The sequence below is a fragment of the Ovis aries genome, chromosome 16 (genome assembly GCF_016772045.2).
Source record: "Ovis aries strain OAR_USU_Benz2616 breed Rambouillet chromosome 16, ARS-UI_Ramb_v3.0, whole genome shotgun sequence".
In the NCBI taxonomy this organism is placed as follows: Eukaryota; Metazoa; Chordata; class Mammalia; order Artiodactyla; family Bovidae; genus Ovis; species Ovis aries.
Window position 1 is genome coordinate 1,837,384 of NC_056069.1, and position 21,949 is coordinate 1,859,332.

General features: G+C 45.9%; 1 protein-coding gene across 1 annotated transcript in view; it reads left to right on the plus strand.

Annotated features, from left to right (window-relative positions):
* The window catches only part of DOCK2 (dedicator of cytokinesis 2), a 473,410-nt gene that overhangs the window by 122,323 nt on the left and 329,138 nt on the right, over window positions 1–21,949 (plus strand). The window contains exons 24-25 of the mRNA XM_042233648.1: window positions 8,497–8,567; window positions 10,618–10,724. Coding sequence (XP_042089582.1) covers window positions 8,497–8,567; window positions 10,618–10,724 — 178 coding nt within the window. The remainder of the gene's footprint in view (window positions 1–8,496; window positions 8,568–10,617; window positions 10,725–21,949) is intronic.

A 21,949-nucleotide genomic window follows, 5' to 3' on the forward strand; every position in this document is an offset into this window, starting at 1 on the left:
ATTTAAAGCCAGCCATCCAAAGAGGGTAGAAAGAGTGTTAAAAACGTCTTTCACTGATTGAGTATCAGGCATGAAGCAAGCTTTCACATGCAGTGTTTTCAGTCCTCCCAGAGGTCTGCAAGGAATCGTCTTCATTGTCCATGGAGGCTCATAAAGTTAAATAATTCATCCTAAAGTGTACCTATTCACGGTGGTAGAGCGAGGATTTCAGTCCACACAGGTCTTCTAATGCCAAAGTTAGTATTCTCTAATCCACAAAGAATGGGTATGGTCGGGGCTTTCTGGATGGGTGGTATGCTCAGAAGTCGCTGTGTGTGCCAGCCCTGTGAACTGGATGAAGGGTGACGATGAAGCGGATAAAGTGGATGGCAGGGTGAGACGGTCCACATCTGATGCTTGTGAACTGAATGTAGCTCAGTTGTGAGCCATGGCCATTGGTGACGTTGTGCGGATCCATTTGACCCGTTGTCCTTTAGGCTGTGATTCTTCATCGTTCTCCGATTTGGTGGTACGAGTGGAAATATACAAGCAACTCTTAATTACAGTCTGCTCCCTTGGGCACTCTGATTGTCGCACATGCTGATATAGCCACTAGAGCATCCAGGAAGCAGAGACCTCTGCCTTTTAGGTCTCCAGAACCTGAAACAGTAACTGTCACTTAAATACCTTCAGCTGGCACAATGAAAGAATGAATACTAGCTCCCAGTATTTTATGGTTTAGCATTTATTGTGTGTGACACATTGAGCTAAAAGCTTTACATATACTGTTAGCTCATTTGATTTTTTTTAAAATAACAAACACCTTATTAGGGAAATACTCTTCTTATCTCTGCTTTACAGATGAGGAAATGGAGGCTTAGAGAGACTGAGTAACTTAATCACAGTTAAGAAGTAGCGGGTTACTTGAATCTAGGTTGTGTAGTCCAGAGCTTGAGTTCCTAATCGCCAAGCAAAGTAAGGTTTCATTAAAGAGTTGAATCTTTTGGCAAAATGCTAGGTGGTTAAGGAACAAGCTCCATAAACAGCAGTGCAGATGGGCAGATGTCTGGTTTGTAGTCACAAATTCGAGCTATTAAGGAGGCCTCTTTCTTTCCTCCCTTTCCACTGTTCACTATTGTAAAATATCCAGGAGTCTGAAGCAAGGGAAGAATGTGGTTCATTCTTGGGACATGGACTGCGGGCTGCATGCTGAGCCCGCGGTGGGAGGAGAAGTGAGACTCAAGTGTAATAGCGAGAGCTGGAGTTTCCCCTCTACTTGTTGATGACTGGAATGCTGCCCCCTTCCCACCGTCTACTGCATGCTTAGAGGCGGTGTTTGGGAATGCGGGATATATGGAGGATAGGTGGGATTTTGTTCCAAAAGTGCTGCTGGAGTCGTACTAACGGCTCACATTTTCCATTCAGTCGTCACATCAACCTTGTAAAGTAGGTGACTTTATTCCCTTCAATCTCCTGATGAAACTGGAGCATAGAGAGTTCGTTTCCTCAAGGACAGGCAGGTGAAAGAGACCCACTTGGATCTGACCTTGGCCTCTTCAGCCAGCCATTTTAAACACTGAGCTCTCTTGCCTCCTGCTAAGCTTCAGGGGCCAGCGCCATTCTGGGCTACGGGAAGCATGGAGACATGTGTCTCCCAGAACCTGTTGGTCCCTCTTCCCTTGCCTTGATGATGATTCCCAGGGTTACCAGCTCTGGTGAAGTCCATCTGAAGGACCAGTGACGGGGTGAATGTCTGGGGAAAGTAGGTGTATTTTCCTCAGGGACAGCTCAGCATCTCTAGGAAGACTGCTTCTTCTGGTCAGATATGGTGAATCCCCGTGGCGGTGTCTGCCCAGTTTCCAGGGACCTTGACTGTCCATCATTTGACTAAAATAAAAGGATTGTCAATTGGTGGGATGGGAATATTGTCAGAGCTCTTGAATGAGGAAGACATCTAGTGTTCCAGTATAACTTTGCATCAATGCAAGCTGCATTCTTTTGCACTAGAAGTCTGTCTGCTGGCACCAATACTGTGCAGTCTTACTCTGTGAAGGAGAGGGAGACAAAGAGAGAGACCAAGAGAGCGAGAAAGAGAAAGACAGAGAGGGTGGGCGAGAGAGAATGGTAGATGAGGAGTCTGGAAACAGAAGGTAAATCCCCTTCGAGTTTGAGGGAGTGCAGCTGTGTGGTTTTGATTTTTGCTGTTTTTCTTAAACATTTGCTGTGTGCTCGCAGCCCAGGATTATCAGCTCTGGTGAAGCCCTTCTGGATAGCAATCATCACAAGGGTTCTCCTGTGACTCCTCTTGGGACAGTAAAATCACTACTGCTTGACTGGGGTCTGGCTCTCTTCTTGAGTGCTGTACCTGGCGTCTGGCAGAGGGACTTGGAACTGATGACTCATCTGGGAAATTCACTTGGAGCCACGTTACAAACTAATTACTGATCTGGAAAATGTTTTCCTGGTGGCCTTTCTTGCAACCCTTATGTTTGTGATGAGAAGGACGCTTGAGGCATATCAGAAAAATGATATCTTCTTTCAAAAGCCATCCTCGGAGGGCTTCCCTGAGGGCTTGGTGGTAAAGAATCCACCTGCCAACGCAGGAGACACAGGTTTGATCCCTAATCGGAGAAGATCCCCATGCCTCAGAGCAGCTAAGCGCATGGTCACACTATTAAGCCTGTGCTCTAGAGCCTGGGAGCCGCAGCTGTCCCAGCCCTCACACCCTGGAGCCCGTGCTCCGCTCCCAACAAGAGAAGCCCGAGCAGGGGTCGCCGCCCCGCCTGGGTGCACGCAGAGGAAAGCCCCGGCAGCGTGGAGATGCGGCACAGCCGAAATAAGCGCACACATTTAGGAGTCACCCTCTTAACGGGGAGGCTTTTCATCCGCTCCTCCCTGAGTCCAGCCTTGTCTTCCCCGCTTGCCGAGATGGACGTTTTCCTAGAGCAGAGTAGAAGGTAGCAGAGCACGCTGGCCAGAAGCCAGTCGGGAAGAATCAGGTGCGTATCTTCGCTGTGTGGCTTATTGAAAGCGCAAGTTGCTCAGTCGTGTCCAACTCTTTACGACTCCGTGGACTATACAGTCCAGGGAATTCTCCAGGCCGGAATGCTGGAGTGGGTAGCCTTCCTTGCCAGCTCAGGGATTGAACCCAGGTCTCCCGCATTGCAGGCAGATTCTTTCCCAGCTGAGTCACCAGGGAAGCCCAAGAGTACTGGAGTGGGTAGCTTGTCCCTTCTCCAGTGGATCTTGCCGACCCAGGAATCTAACCGGGGTCTTCTGCACTGCGGGCAGATTCTTTACCAGCTGAGCCATCAGCATGTGGCTTATTAGCTGTATGTATTCTGGCAAGTTACTTTACCTCTCTAGCGGAATGACAGCATCTATTCCTAGAGCAGCTGTAAAAATGAAGTGATACCATGCATGGATAAAGTTTCCACTAATGGTTTGCTACTTTGATTAAAATATATTCATCCAAATATATATTCTTATACATGTATATATATGCACACCCACATGCATAAGAATACCTCTTGTTGTGTTTTTCTTAAATATTATATATGATATGAGGATATATACTATGAGATGGGGCTTCCCTGGTGGATCAAACAGCAAAGAATCCGCCTGCATTGTGGGAGATCTGAGTTCGATCTCTGGGTCGGGAAGCTCCCCTGGAGAAGGGAATGGCTACCCACTCTAGTAGTCTTGCCTGGGACAGAGGAGCCCGGTGGGCTACGCTCCATGGGGTTGCAAAGAGTCAGACAGGACTGAGTGACTAACACTTTCATGTTTTCCCACTGTGAGATGAAAGTGATACAATAGTAGTGGTTTATGTGTGATAGTAGTATTAATGAGAGGAGAAATATTAACAACAGTGGAACAACATGGTTCCCAGGAGGCCAACAGGTCTAGAAAGCCAGGCTATTTCTAGTTCCCAGGCCTCAGAGACTTGCAACAGATGGAGACCCCCAGTGGGCCTTGTGGCTGAGTTCTGCCTCCGGGGAGTGCTCAGTGGCAGCACCTGCTGAGCTCACCTGCTGTCCCTCCACTCAGGTATGTCCGGGCTGTGTGAAGGCAGGCCCCCTGAGGACTATAATAGTGGACTTGGCAAACTTCCTGTCCCCTTTGGGAAAGAAAGCCACAGGCCTGCCACTTGTCTGTGAGGCCAGCTGGGTCAGATGGGCGTTTAATATTCCACAGTTGACTTGACAATACCCTTGCAGTCTCAGGATGTGAACCACTCAGTTTGCTTTGCTTTATCACTAGCCCAGGGCTGGGAGGCTGGCAAGATGGGCTTCTGAAGTAACCCTTGTCCCAGCCTCGTCCAGCTCCTGCTCACTCACAGCTGAAGCACTGAAGTGTGAGTGTCCGTAGAGATGCCTGGTGACTGCTGCTCTACAGAATCTCTCCAAAGCCCTGGAATGCCACACAGCACTTGAAAGCCAGCAACTTGCTTAGACACTGGAGTCCTGGTTTTCCCTGACTTGCCAAGGATTTCATTTCTGTTTTTGTTCCCTCACTTTGGTCTTAATTATGGTCTTAATCGATGAGCCCACAGTAGTCTTTGTCCAGGCCCTGGGTAGTGAGGGCTGGCTGATGTCAGAGAGGTGAGAAGGGGGAGATACAGCATGCATCCTTTCGGAGGCCCGCTGTGTACTGGGCATTACAATAGGCGCAAAGTATGCTTTATTTGCCATCATTCCCCTCTCTCATTTGCCCCACATGAAAATGCTGAGGCTTGGGGAGTGAGGAGACGGCCCTAGGTGCTTGCAGGTGCTGGGTGGAGCACTGGGAATCCCCCGACCTCAGCTCCCTGCGGGCCTAGAGTAAGGAAGGAACAGTTGGTTTGAATGCTTAGACCAGCCTTTATCAGGGCACATGCCTCACCTGTGGCATCTCTTTAGGATGAGGAGATTGTAAGCTGGCAGCCCGTGGAGAAGTGCGGCCTGCAGGGGTGTTTGATTTGGCTAGCAGTGTTTAAAACAAGTGAGCAAGAATGCCTCATTCTTTAGAGTGTGGGTTCTACACCCCTGATCACTTCCCACTGGCCTACGCTCTTCTGATTTCACTTCTGTCTGCTACTTGCCCAGCCCTGCAGGCATCTGCTTTTGCTGTATCTTGATGTTTCCTGATACAGATGACCTGACCAACTAGGCTGGAAGGCACTGTATATGATAATCGCCTGGAGGAATGTCATAGTGCAACTTAGCATATTAAAATTCAGAGAAGTTCTGCCAAAAAAAAAAAAAAGTATCAAGACTAAAAAAATGCACCTTACTGGCTTATCTTTGCTTAAACCAAACTTTCCCGTAATTGTTTGATTGCAAATCCTTTCCCTCCCACAGAATGCCTAACACCATCCTATAGAGCAAAGGTGTCCCAATAGAGCCTAGTTTTAGAAACATTTGCTCTGGAATCTTGTTATCTCTTGTCATCTTGATTTGAAGAATACAGAGTAAATCTTCAGACATAAAATCCAATAACTGTAAAGAAAAGGTCTGACATATCTGACAACATACAAATTAAAATCCTTCTGTACAATGAAAGATATGATAAAGCTAAAAGAAAGCAACAGTCAACCACAGGGGAAGTGAAAGAAAATTCTTGCAAAATATGTTATTGCAAAGGGGTTAATATTAATGATGTATAAAGAATTCCACACCAATAAGAAAAGAAATCACCCAAAAGAAAAATGGAGAAAGAATGCAGGCAAGTAGATAGTAAATATTTGCATATGCGCCCATTCAGAATGTCCAACTCTTTCCAACCCCATGGACTGCAGCCTGCCAGACTCCTCTGTCCGTGGAATTTTCTAGGCAATAATAGTGGAGGGGGTTGCCATTTCCTTCTCCAGGGGATCTTCCCAGACCACGGATCAAACATGCATCTCTTGTTTCTCCTCCATTGACAGGTGGATTCCTTACCACTGTGCTGATAGTAAGTATAGTTGTTCAATAAGTATAGAAAAGGTGCCCCCCTGCACTAGACCCAAAGAGTTGCAGATAACAGCTGCAAATTATATATCAGGGTGACAAAATCAAACAGATTTGCATACTAGTGTTAGCAAGGTTGTAAGTTTAAGGAAATTGATTACTGCTTCTTTCTAAGGTAATATGACAGATTCTCGTGAAACAGATATGAATATACATTTGTGTGCACATTTGCACGTGTGTATGTACATCTGATGCACTAGCTCCTCTTCAGCACTGCATCCATCCCATTGGGATTCTCAGAGACACACAAATGTATGTGTTCAATATTTTCTGCCACTTATTTTATGATAAAGAGAAACTAAAGATAGTACGGAAAGTGTGACCGTGGAAGTGTTAGTCACTCAGTCGTGTCTGACTTTTTTGTGACCCCGTGGATTGTAGGCCACCAGGCTCCTCTGTCCGGAGAATTCTCCAGGCAGGAATATTGAAGTGGGCTGCCATTTCCTTCTCCAGGGGATCTTCCCCACCCAGGTATTGACTCTGGGTCTCCTGCATTGCAGGCAGATTGGTTACCGTCTGAGCTACCAGGGAAGCCCAAGATAGCATGGAGTCCATTAGTAAGGAGAACTTGGTGTGCCCACGTGAGTCTTGTTATGCAGTGGTGAGAAATGAAGAGTGCACTCTATGAATTGATGGCAGAAATCCTGGTGGTACATGGTTAGCTGCAAAAAGCAAGTTATAGAACTGTGTAATCACACACGTACGTGTGCACAGGCACATACGTGCAGCACACACAACACACACATGTTCATGCATAGAAAGCAGTCAGGACTCATTGCACCGTTGACAGTGACCCCTTCTGAGCTGAGCAGTAGGGATTAGGGCAGAGATGGAGATACAGGACTTCAGGGATAATTTTCATCCTAATACCTGTCTGAATTTTTTAAATAACAAACATAAGTCTGATGTGCAAAATTCATAAATAACAAGGAGAATAAGCATGAAGGCAAGGAGAGAGAGAGATGCTATTTGAGCGAGGTGGGCATGTAGCTTGAGGGTTACAAGGAGTGGCTCTGTAAGCAGCCTGTCTGTGTTTAAAGTCTGACTCTCCCACTTGCTAACTTTGTGACCTAGTTATTAAATCTTGATGCCCTAGAGGTTCCTGATCTATGAAAATAGTGTGTCCCTTGTAGGAGAAAATAAGATTTAATAAAATTACCTAACAGCATGGTGTCCTCTCTGAGAACTTTCAGTGGAGCATAGTCACAATGGTTATCCATGTTCACTAAGAAACTCAACTGTATATGGCTAGGAGGAAGAGTTTGTTTAAAAAATAATAATTTTCACTGTTTTAATTTTGGTTTAATTGTAAAACAGTGATTGTTGTTGTATTAGTCGCTTAGTCCTGTCTGACTCTTTGTGACCATCTGGACTGTAGGCCCCCAGGCTCCTCTGTCCATGGGGATTTCCCAGGCAAGAATACTGGAGTGTGTTGCCATTTCCTTCTCCAAGGCATCTTTCTGACCCAGGGATCGAACGCGTGTCTCCAACACTGGCAGGCGGATTCGTTACCACTGGGGCACCAGGGAAGCCCTAAAGGGTGATACTTATTGACTAGAGAACCCTTAGAATATGCGGAAGAAGAGAATGAAGAAAATGCGAAGGGCACACACCTACGGATTTTTAAACATAGTTTCCCACATAGGTGACTTTCAACTCTTTTTGTAGAAATTACCGTCTACTCCGTTATTTAGCAAATGGTGCTGTTTTACGAGGCCCTGGGTGTGTTTCCCACCTCTGGATGCATCAGTTACCTCACACAGAGGGAAAAAGGTCATCCGCCGTAATGCCCAGTTTTCCTAACCCAGCTAGTAGCTGCAGAAATGTGCCCACAGTTGTTCTCAAATTGGTCAAGGAGAGAGATTAGAAATAGAACTCGGTCCATACCGTCCTTACCACCAACAGTACAACTCAAGCACGCTGTCTTCCAGTGATGATAGAAGTTGCCCTTTACACAGCATCCATAGTGTGCCTGGCTCTCTGCTGGATGCCTCATTCATATTATTTTGAATCTTTGCAATCCTGAAAAATAGGCATCATTTCCTCTCGTTAACAGACAAGGAAAATGAGAAATCGGAGGGGTTAAGTATTTTGTCCAAAGTCACATGGCTACCAAGGAGTAGAACCAGAATTTGACTGTAAGTGTATATAACTTCCAAATCCATGATTGTTCTACTATACATTTCTAGGCCCTTGAAGATAGAAGAAACTCACATATCTAAGGTTTCAATCTACATGAGAGTTTGAGTCACTGTACCAGTACCCAGTGGAGAAGGCAATGGCAACCCACTCCAGTACTCTTGCCTGGAAAATCCCACGGGTGGAGGATCCTGGTGAGCTGCCGTCTATGAGGTCACACAGAGTCGGACATGACTGAAGCGACTTAGCAGCAGCAGTAGTACCCAGGATGTAGGCTCCTCCTTCCTTGATCTGTGTCCTGTTGCAAAGCTTCCTTGCCACCAGGCAGAATTGTTGGCAGAGTCATTGGCCGTGGGCATAACTCACGTTTATTTTAATTTCTACCTAGGTGGCAGCTTTGAAATATATCCCATCTGTCCTCCATGATGTGGAAACCGTCTTTGATGCAAAGTTACTCAGGTGAGAGCTGATGCTGTACTTTCCTGGGCTCTGGGCCAAGCCAGGGATGCAGAGAGAGAGAGGAGGGTTCTTGTGGGGAATTCCAGACGGACACTCAGCATGGGGAAAGAGGGGCCAGGCCCGGCGGAACTTCCTCCAGGGACTTCAGTGTGGGATTGTTACGTTTTCGTTTGTGTCAGATTTCGGGAAAACTAGCTATAAAATAAGCATCTTTTTTTGATTGATACCAGTGATAAAGAATTGTATCATTGATATCAGTCCTTGGTGGCTTAAAGAATCCACCGGCAATGAAGGAGACATAGGAGACGTGGATTGGATACCTGGGTCAGGAAGCTCTCCTGGAGGAGGAGATGGCAACCTGCTCCAGTATTCTTGCCTGAGAAATCTCATGGACAGGGGAGCCCAGTGGGCTCCAGTCCAGGGGTCAGATAGGACTGAGCACAGGCGCATGCACAATGATACAGAATATGAAACATTTGTCTCCATTTCACCTGGGCTTGAAGGTTTTGGGGGTTCCTGTGTTTGCCCTGTAAGCTCTGTGGTTACAAATAGAGAACCATAGAGATACATACTTAATGGCATAATGAGATGGGCTCCCCTTCACTTTTTCCTCCTTCGCTCCATTCCTTTCATGAGAGCAGCACATTATCTCAGTATGCTTATGCCATTTAGGGGCATCTGAGCCAGATATACCCTCTTCTTCCTTCTCCCAAATGTACTTAAGTTGCAAGATAGCATATAGACCATTTAAAAATTTTGGGGGCCCATGTTGTGTGGCATATGGGATCTTATCTCCCTAACCAGGGGTCGAACTCATACTCCCTGCCCTGGAAGGCAGAGTCTTAACCCCTGGACTGCCAGGAAAGTCCCTCAAAACCTTTTATATTGGAAAACTTTTAGATTTAGAAAAGAGCTGCAGAGATAGTACGTGGAGAATGCCTACATGCTTCTCACTGGGCTCCCCTGGTTGTTCACGTTTAGACAACGACAGCACAGTCACCGAAGCTGAGACAGTGACATTGGTGTGACTCTGTTCAGTGCTCTCCAGACTTTATGCAGCTCTCATCAGCTTTTCCACTGTTCACATGAAGATTTCTGCTGGCTTCTCATTCTTCTGCTCTCAAGCTGAATGTTGTCCTCTTGGGGAAGCTACCTCTGCACATTGTAAATAAATTAGATTCATCCTGTAACCCCTGCACCATTACAACTCCCTGTTCATTTCATTGCGTATCTGGCCCTGTATTGATTTGCTTGCTTTTGTGTTGTGCATTGGCCTTCATTAGAATGTAAGTTCCATGCCAAATGGGACCAAGTCTGTTTCTATTCTATCCCCTCTGCCCTGCACATTGCCTGTCACATATTAAATAGATGCTTAATGAGGATTTGAAAGAAATGAACACAAAGAGCTTATTTTGGAATGCTGACAGGGGTTATAATTTTTTTTCAGTGGCGTTTTTATTTTCACTCTGTTTGGAAAGAGCTGTCTTCTTTTTCATATTCCAAACTTGTTCTAATCTATAACTTTTCACAGTTTTTTTTTCAATTAGGACATTTTTAAGATATCTAAAGCATTACCAAGTATAAAACATTAGAAAAATAAAATGGTATGGAAATGAAATTAGAACCTGGTTTTAAACCCTTGTTTCTTTGATCCCTTAACTGTGTAAATTGGAAAAGTTAATCTTTTTAAGCCTTACTTTTCCCACTTGGAAAATTGAGATGAGCATTGGCTCTGCCTTATAAACTTGTGATGTTTCCATGGCACAGTAGATGTCAAGTGCAAAACATGTACCTGAGGTTGGGGTTCTTACCGTTATTTTCCAATTTTCACGTCTTTTTGAGTGCTGTTGGTATTAGTATTCAACACCGAGACCAAGTACGCATGTCCACTGAAGGCTTATCATGCTCGGGGCAGGGGGAGGGGTGGCAAAGGGAGCAAGATGTTCGTTGTTTCTGCTTCCACGGCCGACAGGCTGGGGAAGGACTGTGTCAGGAGGTGGCGGGCATTGGTCTAACGGCTTCTCTGTGCTCCTGTTTTTCCTGCCCTTAGCCAACTCCTCTACGAATTCTACACGTGCATCCCTCCTGTGAAACTCCAAAAGCAGAAAGTCCAGTCCATGAATGAGATAGTGCAGAGCAATCTCTTTAAAAAGCAAGGTGAGTGTGAAATATCTTGGCTGGTGGGGGCGCATGAAGCCCCAGTGCCCATCACATGCTCTGTGGTTACCAAATGTTTCTTCTCTCAGACTAACTCCCTTAGTCTGAATGAAGCGGGGAGTAGAAAGTAGCTGACAACTTAAATATCAGAATCGAAACTAATTTCAAGGTAACATAGGCTGTACTATTTGTTTTTCCTGAGAAGGTTTAATGAGAGGCCAGATTTAGAGTCATTTTCATATAATTTTTGTTTTCAATTTGGCTGCGCCATGTGGAATCTTAGTTCCCCATCCAGGGATTAAACCTCTGGCCCTTGCATTGGAAGCACAGAGTCTAAACCTCTGAAACACTAGGAAGTCCAGTCTGGAGCTACTTTGCTGTGAGGTCTGTACTCTACCTGAGAGGAGGTAGGTAAATTGCCAGTCCCTTCACAGAGGCGTCAGTGGCTCTGGGCTCCTGTTGTGTTTGCTTCCAGGGGCACTCACTGCATAAGCAAGCAAATACGTATATACTGTAGAGCCCCCTGTCTCCTGTTGCTGCTTTCACAGTAGCCTGTTACCCCGCTACTCTGGATGTTGCCTTTCTTCATTAACGGTATTTCCTGGAGAGCAGGGAAAGACAGTGGACTTGTGCTGCGGTCGCAGCCAGAACTCACCCAAACCGATCTCTGGTGACCGTCAGTCCCCACCCAGCACCCCCCAGCCTTGGGGCTCCCTGTTTTGAGGCTGATGAGCTGGATGGCCCCGCATCCTCCAGCTATGAGTACATAGGGCTTATATGTTAATATTCATGATTTCCTGACACCAGTCCTTTTTGTGAGATTGAAAAAGATGACTTTAGAGGGTCAATTCTGTTTTCTGTACCCTCAGCTCAAGGCTTTCCAATTGAAATTCCTTTCTGTTCATGCTGGTGTCAGTGATACAACGAGAAGCAAACTGTGCAAGGAACAAGGAGTCTTAGAAGGCAGAGGATCATTCGTCACCTATCTGGGATTTATTCACAGTGAGGCTTGAAGATTTATGTAAAGTGCTGGGTTATCACAGAAACATTCAGGAACCACTTCATTGTAAAAATTTTCTTCCCCCTAATGCCTGCTTAACATGGTGCATCCAAAATTGCTGTGTGAATCCCATCCCATTAAGAGTAGGAGAAAGGCATGGGAAGAAAGGTGATCTTGTGACATTTATTCATGCCTAGAGTCTGCTGACCATTTAGTTGATGTGTGACATGGTTTGTTTGTGCAAAGTGGTTTGTGCAGGTGACTGGAAACTAATCTTGCTAAGAGTTGTTATATGTCTTATCTTACTGTTTAGTTTAGTTTTGTTTTTTTCAAGTGGGCCTTTCTCAGGTTTCACCTTCTGATTTCCATGTCAGAATGAATCGCTCTCATGCTGAAGCATTGAAGTATGCCTGCCCCTTCGGCCCTGGCTGTCCCTCCCCGGATTTCAGGCCGTGTCCCTGCAGGGGTGAATCGAGTCCCGCCGAGGGGCGTGGCGAGGGCGGCTCTTGCTACATCTGGTGCTGCACAGGCAGCAGGGAGCTGAGCCGCTCGGCTGCTTTCCATTGTTCGGAGCTGCTGTCGTCAGGGCCCCGCTCAGCGTCGAGGCCAGGTGGAATGTTAGCGCGGTCCTGGTTTGGGCATGTGGCGTCAGTTCCAGCCTGCTGGGAGTCAGAGTAATTCCTTTACTGGAGTCGCATCTCCTGGGCTGACGGTGGCCCCTAGAGTCAGCATAATCACAGGCTGGGCCAGACAGCTGCCGCCCACCAGTCCTGCTGCGCCTCTGCGTTTGAGTCAGTAAAAACCCTCTGATTAATACTAAGTGACAGAAGGCCAGCCCCAGGGTACACAGTTACGGAAGAAATGCAAAATTCTCACCTACACATACGTACAGAGACTAGAGGTAGGTGAAGGGAGAGCCCATTAGGGAGCCATTTTAAAGAGGCTGCAGTGCATAATTCATCAAGCCATCCTTAGTTTAGGAGTGGAAGCTTAAGGGTAACTCCTCTTCCACTGTTTATTTGCTAAGTGAGCCCTCTTACAAAGGGATTTCCCTGGCTGTCCAGTGGCTAATAACCCCACACTCCCAATGTAGAGGTAGGTGAAGGGAGAGCCCATTAGGGAGCCATTTTAAAGAGGCTGCAGTGCATAATTCATCAAGCCATCCTTAGTTTAGGTGTGGAAGCAATATGGTCCTATGCACAGCTTAAGGGTAACTCCTCTTCCACTGTTTATTTGCTAAGTGAGCCCTCTTACAAAGGGATTTCCCTGGTCGTCCAGTGGCTAATAACTCCACACTCCCAATGTGGGGCCTGCTTCAGTCCATGCCACTACTAAGAGATGCACGCTGAAGCTAAAGGTTCTGTGTGCCTCAACTAAGACCCTGTGCAGCCAAACAAACACATAAATAAATAAATATTTTAAAAATGATCTGAAAAAGAATACATATAGATATATGTATAATATAGAATTGAGTCACTTTATATACGCCTGAAACTAATACAGGTATAATACAACTAAGTATCAGTTCAGTTCAGTTCAGTTCAGTCGCTCAGTCATGTCTGACTCTTCGCGACCCCATGAATCGCAGCACGCAAGGCCTCCGTGTCCATCACCATCTCCTGGAGTTCATTCAGACTCACGTCCATCGAGTCTGTGATGCCATCCAGCCATCTCATCCTGGGTTGTCCCCTTCTCCTCCTTCCCCCAATCTCTCCCAGCATCAGAGTCTTTTCCAATGAATCAACTCTTCGCATGAGGTGTCCAAAGTACTGGAGCTTCAGCTTTAGCATCATTCCTTCCAAAGAAATCCCAGGGTTGATCTCCTTCAGAATGGACTGGTTGGATCTCCTTGCAGTCCAAGGGACCCTCAAGAGTCTTCTCCAACACCACAGTTCAAACGCATCAATTCTTCGGCACTCAGCCTTCTTCACAGTCCAACTCTCACATCCATACATGACTACTGGAAAAACCATAGCCTTGACTAGATGGACTTTTGTTGGCAAAGTAATGTCTCTGCTCTTGAATATACTATCTAGGTTGCTCATAACTTTTCTTCCAAGGAGTAAGCGTCTTTTAATTTCATGGCTGCAATCACCATCTGCAGTGATTTTGGAGCCCCCCAAAATAAAGTCTGACACTGTTTCCACTGTTTCCCCATCTATTTCCCATGAAGTGATGGGACCAGATGCCATGATCTTCATTTTCTGAATGTTGAGCTTTAAGCCAACTTTTTCACTCTCCTCTTTCACTTTCATCAAGAGGCTTTTTAGCTCTTCTTCACTTTCTGCCATAAGGGTGGTGTCATCTGCATATCTGAGGTGATTGATATTTCTCCCGGCAGTCTTGATTCCAGCTTGTGTTTCTTCCAGTCCAGCGTTTCTCATGATGTACTCTGCATAGAAGTTAAATAAGCAGGGTGACAATATATTGCCTTGACGTACTCCTTTTCCTATTTGGAAGCAGTCTGTTGTTCCATGTCCAGTTCTAACTGTTGCTTCCTGACCTGCATACAGATTTCTCAAGAGGCAGGTCAGGTGGTCTGGTATTCCCATCTCTTTCAGAATTTTCCACAGTTTATTGTGATCCCCACAGTCAAAGGCTTTGGCATAGTCAATAAAGCAGAAATAGATGTTTTTCTGGAACTCTCTTGCTTTTTCCATGATCCAGCAGATGTTGGCAATTTGATCTCTGGTTCCTCTGCCTTTTCTAAATCTAGCTTGAACATCAGGGAGTTCACGGTTCATGTATTGCTGAAGCCTGGCTTGGAGAATTTTGAGCATTACTTTACTAGCATGTGAGACGAGTGCAATTGTGTGGTAGTTTGAGCATTCTTTGGCATTGCCTTTCTTTGGGATTGGAATGAAAACTGACCTTTTCCAATCCTGTGGCCACTGCTGAGATTTCCAAATTTGCTGACATACTGAGTGCAGCACTTTCACAGCATCATCTTTCAGGATTTGAAATAGCTCAACTGGAATGCCATCACCTCCACTAGCTTTGTTCATAGTGATGCTTTCTAAGGCCCACTTGACTTCACATTCTAAGATGTCTGGCTCTAGATTAGTGATCATAGTTGATTGTAAATCAACTGTCCTTCAATTTAAAAAATAAGCATAAATTAAAACAATAACCCTAAGGGAAACTTCAGCCCAGGCTCCTCTTTAAGTCTTCAGGTTCCAAATGAAAACACTCTGATTGCATATGTACGCACTCACTGGGTGTCTGTGGCTCTTGGGTGAAAGTCTCTTTTATGCCCTGAAATAAGGTGAGTGTGATTCCTTGGCCAGGTCTGAACTAGAATGAAATCCCTCCTGTTGTCCCCCCGGGAGGTGTCCTGTGCCTCAGAGAAACAGTTTACTTTGAGCCTGTACTTACTTAACTGCCAGATGTGCAGACTGCCTGGAGTGTTGTCGGTGACATTAGCTTGTACTCACAGCCTTGAACACTTGTATTGACATCAGGACAAGGAGCCAGGAGGCTGTTAAGCACTTTCCAAACTGTTGGCAGACTGTCCTATTGGCTTCTCTTCAGGAGGATCCGATGGAAAAGAGGGAGAAGGATTACTGGTTAAGGGCTCTGGTTCTTGGGTTGGATTCCTGGGTTCAGCCCCTCATCAGCTGGGTGACCGTGGGCAATTTGCTTAACCTCTCTGCTCTTCAGCAAACTCATCTGCAAAATGGGAAAAATGATAGCAGTATCTTAGAAGATTGTTATGTGGGCTGACGAGACCAACAGTGCATCTAAAGTGCTTATCAAAGCAATGTAATATCTCATACTAAGTGAGCGCTGTTATTACTGGTGGTGTGGTTATTATTTCTGCCTCTCCTTTCATTTTTCCAACTTCTAACCTTCAGATTCTTTGCACTAAGGGCGTTCCTTCATAGTTGATAGTCACACGAAACCCTAAGTTACGTTTCCTGGTTTCCCTGAAAGCTGTGTGTTTTCTGTAGGGTCTGAGAAACATAGGACTTAATGAACAAAAAGGCCTTGGTGTGTATGCACTTCCTATCCTGGCTTTGAATGGTCTTTCCAGGTTTTGTCTCATTTTCCTAGAGTGTTTCTGTACAGGGCCCGGGTGACATGAACCCAGCATCACAGGTCAGCGTGAGATGTTTGTGGTTTCTCGCCTCGCTGTTTACCTTGCTGTGGGCCTCAGTATAGCTACATGGTTTGGGACGCTTGACAGTCACCCTCTATGATGGTTTGCTCCTTGTGTGCTGAGTCGCTTAGTCATGTCTGGCTCTTTAGGACCCCAGGGACTGTAACCTGCCAGGGTCCACTGTCCATGGGATTTCCCAGGCAAGAATACTGCAGGGGGTTGCCGTGCCCTTCTCCAGGGGATTTTCCCCACCCAGGGATGAAATCCGAGTCTTCTGCCACCTGAGGAGCTCCTTGGGGCTATTTCAAAATATGTGCACGTGCAAGCGTACACACACACACTTTTTAAATCTTCCTTCTTTCATGGAGGCAATTAGCCTCCATTTGTCTCAGCATTTACTTGACCTGTGATCCTTTCAAGCCTCAGTTTCCTCATCTGTAAAGTGGGAATAACCAGAGAGTGCGCCTCCCTGGGTAGTGTGCAGCCTCAGTGGCATAATGTGACCTGTTGTCCTGGGGTGTGAGGGCGTCAGGGGTCACCAGCAGCCAAGGTCTTTCAGGGAGGGGCTCGCCCTGTGCGAATGACTTCAGGATTCAGTGGGAGGAAAACTGGGAAACTGATGGAGACGAATTTCCTGTTGTCTCCAGACTGGCCTGGTCGTGACGCTGGGAGAAAGGATGAATAGGTATGCCCCAAGAAAACTCTGAGGGGAGTCTGTGAGAAAACCAAACCTTCTGTGCCTTTGGAACAGATTTGTCCCTGTGAGAACCTAATCTCTAAGTAATGTGTCTTTTTAGTCTGATGCTAATCAGATGTGCCATCTGCTTCAGTGTAAACTGCTTTGGGATCCACATGGCTGGCTTTCCTCTACTTCCACAACAAACAGGGACAGGGCGGGGCCAGGGAGACAGAGAAAGAGACAGAGATCTGACAGAGATTTGGAAACTCTTCCAGTGTTTATTTTCAGCCAGTGGGATTTTCTTTGGAAACTTCATTGAGAAGTTGTTCTCTGAACTCAAGCATCCCATTTTTCTTTTATGAAGATGTGGTTTCCTTCTTCCCCCCTCTTTTTATCTGCGGCCCACAGTACCTGGAGCTGCTGGGACCCCCTTCACCTTCACAGTGGGTCTCTGTGGTGGGAGGGGTGGACACCCCTGTCCAGCACCCTGAGAGGGCGGCTTTTTTTTTTCTAATTATCACATCACTGCAGCACTGGCTGGAGTGGAGAAAAGTCCTCTCACTCTAACAGTTATTATTTTGCTTGGTGAACTTAGGTAACATCTCTGAGCCTCCAGGTTGCGCATCTGAAAAATGTGAGTAGGGATGTGGACGTTAGAATATGAATGTTTGATTTAGGAAATCCTGGCTTGATCGCTTACTAGCTGTGTTCCTTGAACAAGTAACTTCTTTGAGCTTTCATTTCTTTAGCTATGAATTAGGATAATGCATGTTAAACAACTAGCAGAATGCCTGACACAGATCCCTGACACTTATTTAATAAAGACATCTACTGCCTCAACTGTGTGACAGAAATAACCACAAGAATAACAATGACATCAACAGCATCCTAAAGGGAGAGATATATGATCATTCTAGAGCCAGACATCCTGGAATGCAGAGTCAAGTGTGCCTTAGGAAGCATCAATACAAACAAAGCTAGTGGAGGTGATAGAATTCTAGCGGAGCCATTTCATATCCTAAAAGATGATGCTGTGAAAGTGCTGCACTCAATATGTCAGCAAATTTGGAAATCTCAGCAGTGGCCACAGGATTGGAAAAGGACAGTTTTCTTTCCAATCCGAAAGAAAGGCAATGCCAAAGAATGCTCAAACTACTGCACAGTTACATTCATCTCACACACTAGCAAAGTAATGCTCAAAATTCTCCAAGACAGGCTTCAACAGTATATGAACTGTGAACTTTCAGATGTTCAAGCTGGATCTGGAAAAGGCAGAGGTACCAGAGATCAAATTGTCAACATCCATTGGATCATAGAAAAAGCAAGAGAGTTTCAGAAAAACATCTACTTCTGCTTTATTGTCTACGCCAAAGCCTTCACTGTGTGGATCACAGCAAACTGTGGAAAATTGTTCAAGAGATGACCTTCAAGACCACCTGACCTGCCTCCTGAGAAATCTGCATGCAGGTCAAGAAGCAACAGTTAGAACTGGACATGGAACAACAGACTGGTTCCAAATCGGGAAAGGAGTATGTCAAGGCTGTATACTGTCACCCTGCTTATTTAACTTATATGCCGAGTACAACATGTGAAATGCCAGGCTGGATCTTCATCAAGCTGGAATCAAGATTGCCGGGAGAAATATCAATAACCTCAGATATGCAGATGACACCACCCTTATGGCAGAAAGTGAAGAAGAACTAAAGAGCCTCTTGATGAAAGTGAAAGCGAAGAGTGAAAAAGTTGGCTTAAAGCTCAACATTCAGAAAACGAAGATCATGGCATCTGGTCCCATCACTTCATGGCAAATAGATGGGAAAACAATGGAAACAGTGAGAGACTTTATTTTGGGGGCTTCAGAATCACTGCAGGTGGTGACCAGTCTATCCTAAAGGAAATCAGTCCTGAATATTCAATGGAAGGACTGATGCTGAAGCTGAAACTCCAATACTTTGACCACCTGATGCAAAGAACTGACTCCTTGGAAAAGACCCTGATGCTGGGAAAGATTGAAGGCAGGAGGAGAAGGGGACGACAGTGGATGAGATGGTTGGATGGCATCAGCAGCTCAATGGACTTGAATTTGAGGAAGTTCCAGGAGTTTGTGATGGACAGGGAAGCCTGACATGCTGCAGTCCATGGGGTCACAAAGAGTCGGACATGACTGAGTGACTGAACTGAACTGATGTATAATCTGCTATGTAAGACATATATTTGTGACCCCATGGACTGTAGCCTGCTAGGCTCCTCTGTCCATGGGATTTTCCAGGCAAGAGTACTGGGGTGGATTGCCATTGCCTTCTCCAGGGGATCGTCCCAACCCAGGGATCGAATCTGCATCTCTTACGTCTCCTGCATGGCAGGCAGGTTCTTTACCTCCAGTATCACCCGGGAAGCCCATATAGGACATAAACATATATTAAATACTTACAATGTCTGGGTTACATAGGTATAATTATCTGCATCTTATAGTGGGCAAACCAAGGCCTAGAGAGTCAAATAATTTTACCCCAGTGAGACCAAGCGTATGACGTATTAGGATATTAGTATACTGGGCTATGTGATTCTGAAGCAACAAGTCAATCTCTAAATATCAATGGTCTGTTTCTCTCTTGTGCAAAGTCTGATAAAGGTCATGAAAGTCATACCCCTGTTGTCCCTTGTGAAGCTATGCCAGTGGTACCCCTGACCTGTCTGCAGCAGGGAGGAGAAGGAGGGAGAAAGCAGAGCCACACTCAAGAACCTCAACCTGAAGATGACACCCCAGGATTCCACCCACAGCCCGGTGCCCAGAGCCCATGCTGCATGCCCAGCTGTGAAGGAGTCTGGGAAGTGAAGGAAAGCACATAGAGTCTTTGATTACTGTCTCTCTCTGCTGCTCACGGGCAGCAGGGGTGGAGCTGGACTTGGGTGCAAATCATTTGAATAGCAAAGCTCATTTTCTTTCCACTACACCATGCTTTGTTCTTATAGTGAGTGACCAGGAGGAGATGTGTTCATTTTCTCATTGAAAATGCTTCATTTTTCATGTTAGAAATAAGTGCCTCCTTGCTCCTCCTGAGAGATTTTTTCTTCTTTCTTCCTCACTCTCTGCCCATGGTCCAAAGGCTGGGCGCCTCTCTGACGGCTGTGCATAGGGACCTTTGCCTGAGCAGGAGATGGGACCTCTGATGCCAGTGGTTGCTATGTCACTGCAGGTTTTTAAAGCACAGCTTTCCTTCAGTGACATGTCGTATAGGCATGCTGCCTGGGACTTGGCATGCCCACCTCAGGCTGGGCACTAAGACTCTTGGGAAGGAAAGGGCACTATGGAATAAGCCCTCTTCCTCAAGGGGCATGCTCTCGCCTCCTGACTGGCTCCTCACCTTTCCTGGCACCACACATGCCCTTCCACGATTCTTTCTTCGTCAGCACTGCCTGGCATACCTTCTAATACCCATGCCCATTCCCTACTCCCAGCCCTAGGTACACTAACTAGTAATTCCATTGATCCCTTTAAGAGCTTCAGTTTTAGGCACCTGGGTTGTTTTGACTTTTTTAAACTGGAGGCGTTTCTACTAAGAACGTTCTTGTACACTTTTTGTAAATGCTCGAGAGCCTCTTTGGGGCAGGCACGTAACTACTAGTAGCTTTGCTTGGTCTTGTGTGTCGGTCGCTCAGTGTCCGACTCTTTGCGACCCCATGGACTATAGCCCGCTAGGCTCCTTTGTCCGTGGGATTCTCCAGGCAAGAACACTGGAGTGGGTTGCCATTTCCTTCTCTAGCTTGGTCATAGGAAATCTGAATATTTAACTTCAGGAGATATTGCTAAACTGTTTTCCATTAATTTACTCTCCCACCAGTACTTCATGAAAATTATTATGTGGATCTGGATTCTCTTCAACACTTGATATAGCCCCAATTTAAAAATCTGCCAATAAAATGGATATAAAATATGTCATGTCTGTTTCGATTTGCAGTTTCTTGATCACCAATGATGCTGAAAACCTTCCCTTGGCTTCTTTGCCTTTAGTGCTTCATATCTATGCTGTGTCTGTCATGTCCTTTGGCCATTTTGTGTGTGTGGGGGGGGGGGGTTGTATTTTTCTTACTGACTTGCAGAATATCCTATATATTCTTCATACTCATGTTTTGCTGATTTTGTGTATCATGAGAAACTTTTCCCTGCTTGCAACTTGTCTTTTCATTTTTACTCTTTTTTCATTTCTTACTCTTAATATCAATTTATCCATCATTTTAATAGTCAAATCTTTTTGTATCATCTATAAGAAATACTTCTCAATCCCAGTCTGAAAGATTTTCATTTGTAATTTTTCTAAGAATGTCAGGTTTATTTTGGATACACAAGTCCTTAATCAATCTAGAGAACTTATGTTTTCTGCATGGTGTGAGGTAGAAGTCTGATTTTGTCTTTTTTGCCATTTGGCCACATAGTGTTCCTAGTTTCATGTGCTGGGCCATCTTTTCTTTCTCCATGTCAACGTGATTTTGCATTTCCAAGACATTGCTCTTCCATGGGGACTTGAGGGCAGGGCTGCTGAAGCCTGAGTTCAATCCTGGTCCACAGCGTGCAGTTTCTCTGTGCTAGTACTACTTGAGTGTGGAGGCATCAGGAGGGCCAGGAAAAAGGGGTAGCCGCTCCTTCCTAAAGTGGGAGTGTTAGTCCCTCAGTCATGTCTGACTCTTTGCGACCCCACGGGCTATAGCCCACCAGGCTCCTCTGTCCATGACATTCTCCAGGCAAGAATACTAGAGTGGATAGCCATTCCCTTTTCCAGGGAGTCTTCCCAAACCAGGGATCGGACCCATGTCTCCAGCATTGCAGGCAGATTCTTTGCCATCTGAGCCACCAGGGAAGCAGGCCCCAGATTAGGCATCCTGGCAACTATGTCAGTTCAGTTCAGTCGTTCAGTCGTGTCCAGCTCTTTGTGACCCCATGGACTGCAGCATGTCAGGCTTCCCTGTCCATCACCAACTCCCAGAGCTTCTTCAGACTCATGTCCATTGAGTTGGTGATTCCATCCAACCATCTCATCCTCTGTCATCCCCTTCTCCTCCTGCCTTCAATCTTGCCCAGCATCAGGGTCTTTTCCAAATTATGTACCCAGACATAATCCAGGTTTTGGCCTTCTCAGTTTTGAAAAGATGAGATGGCTTCTTGAAACTATCACTTTTCTTTGTATTTGTCTCTTTTGGGCTGTGCTGGCTCTTCTTTAGGGACTTCCCTGCTGGCTCAGAGGGTAAAGCGTCTGCCTGCAACGCTGGAGACCCGGGTTCCATCCCTGGGTCGGGAAGATCTCTGGAGAAGGAAATGGCACCCCACTCCAGTATTCTTGCCTGGAGAGTCCCATGGGTGGAGGAGCCTGTTAGGCTACAGTCCATGGGGCCACAAAGAATCGGACACGATTGAGCGACTTCACTTGGCTCTTCTTTGCTGGGTTGGCTTG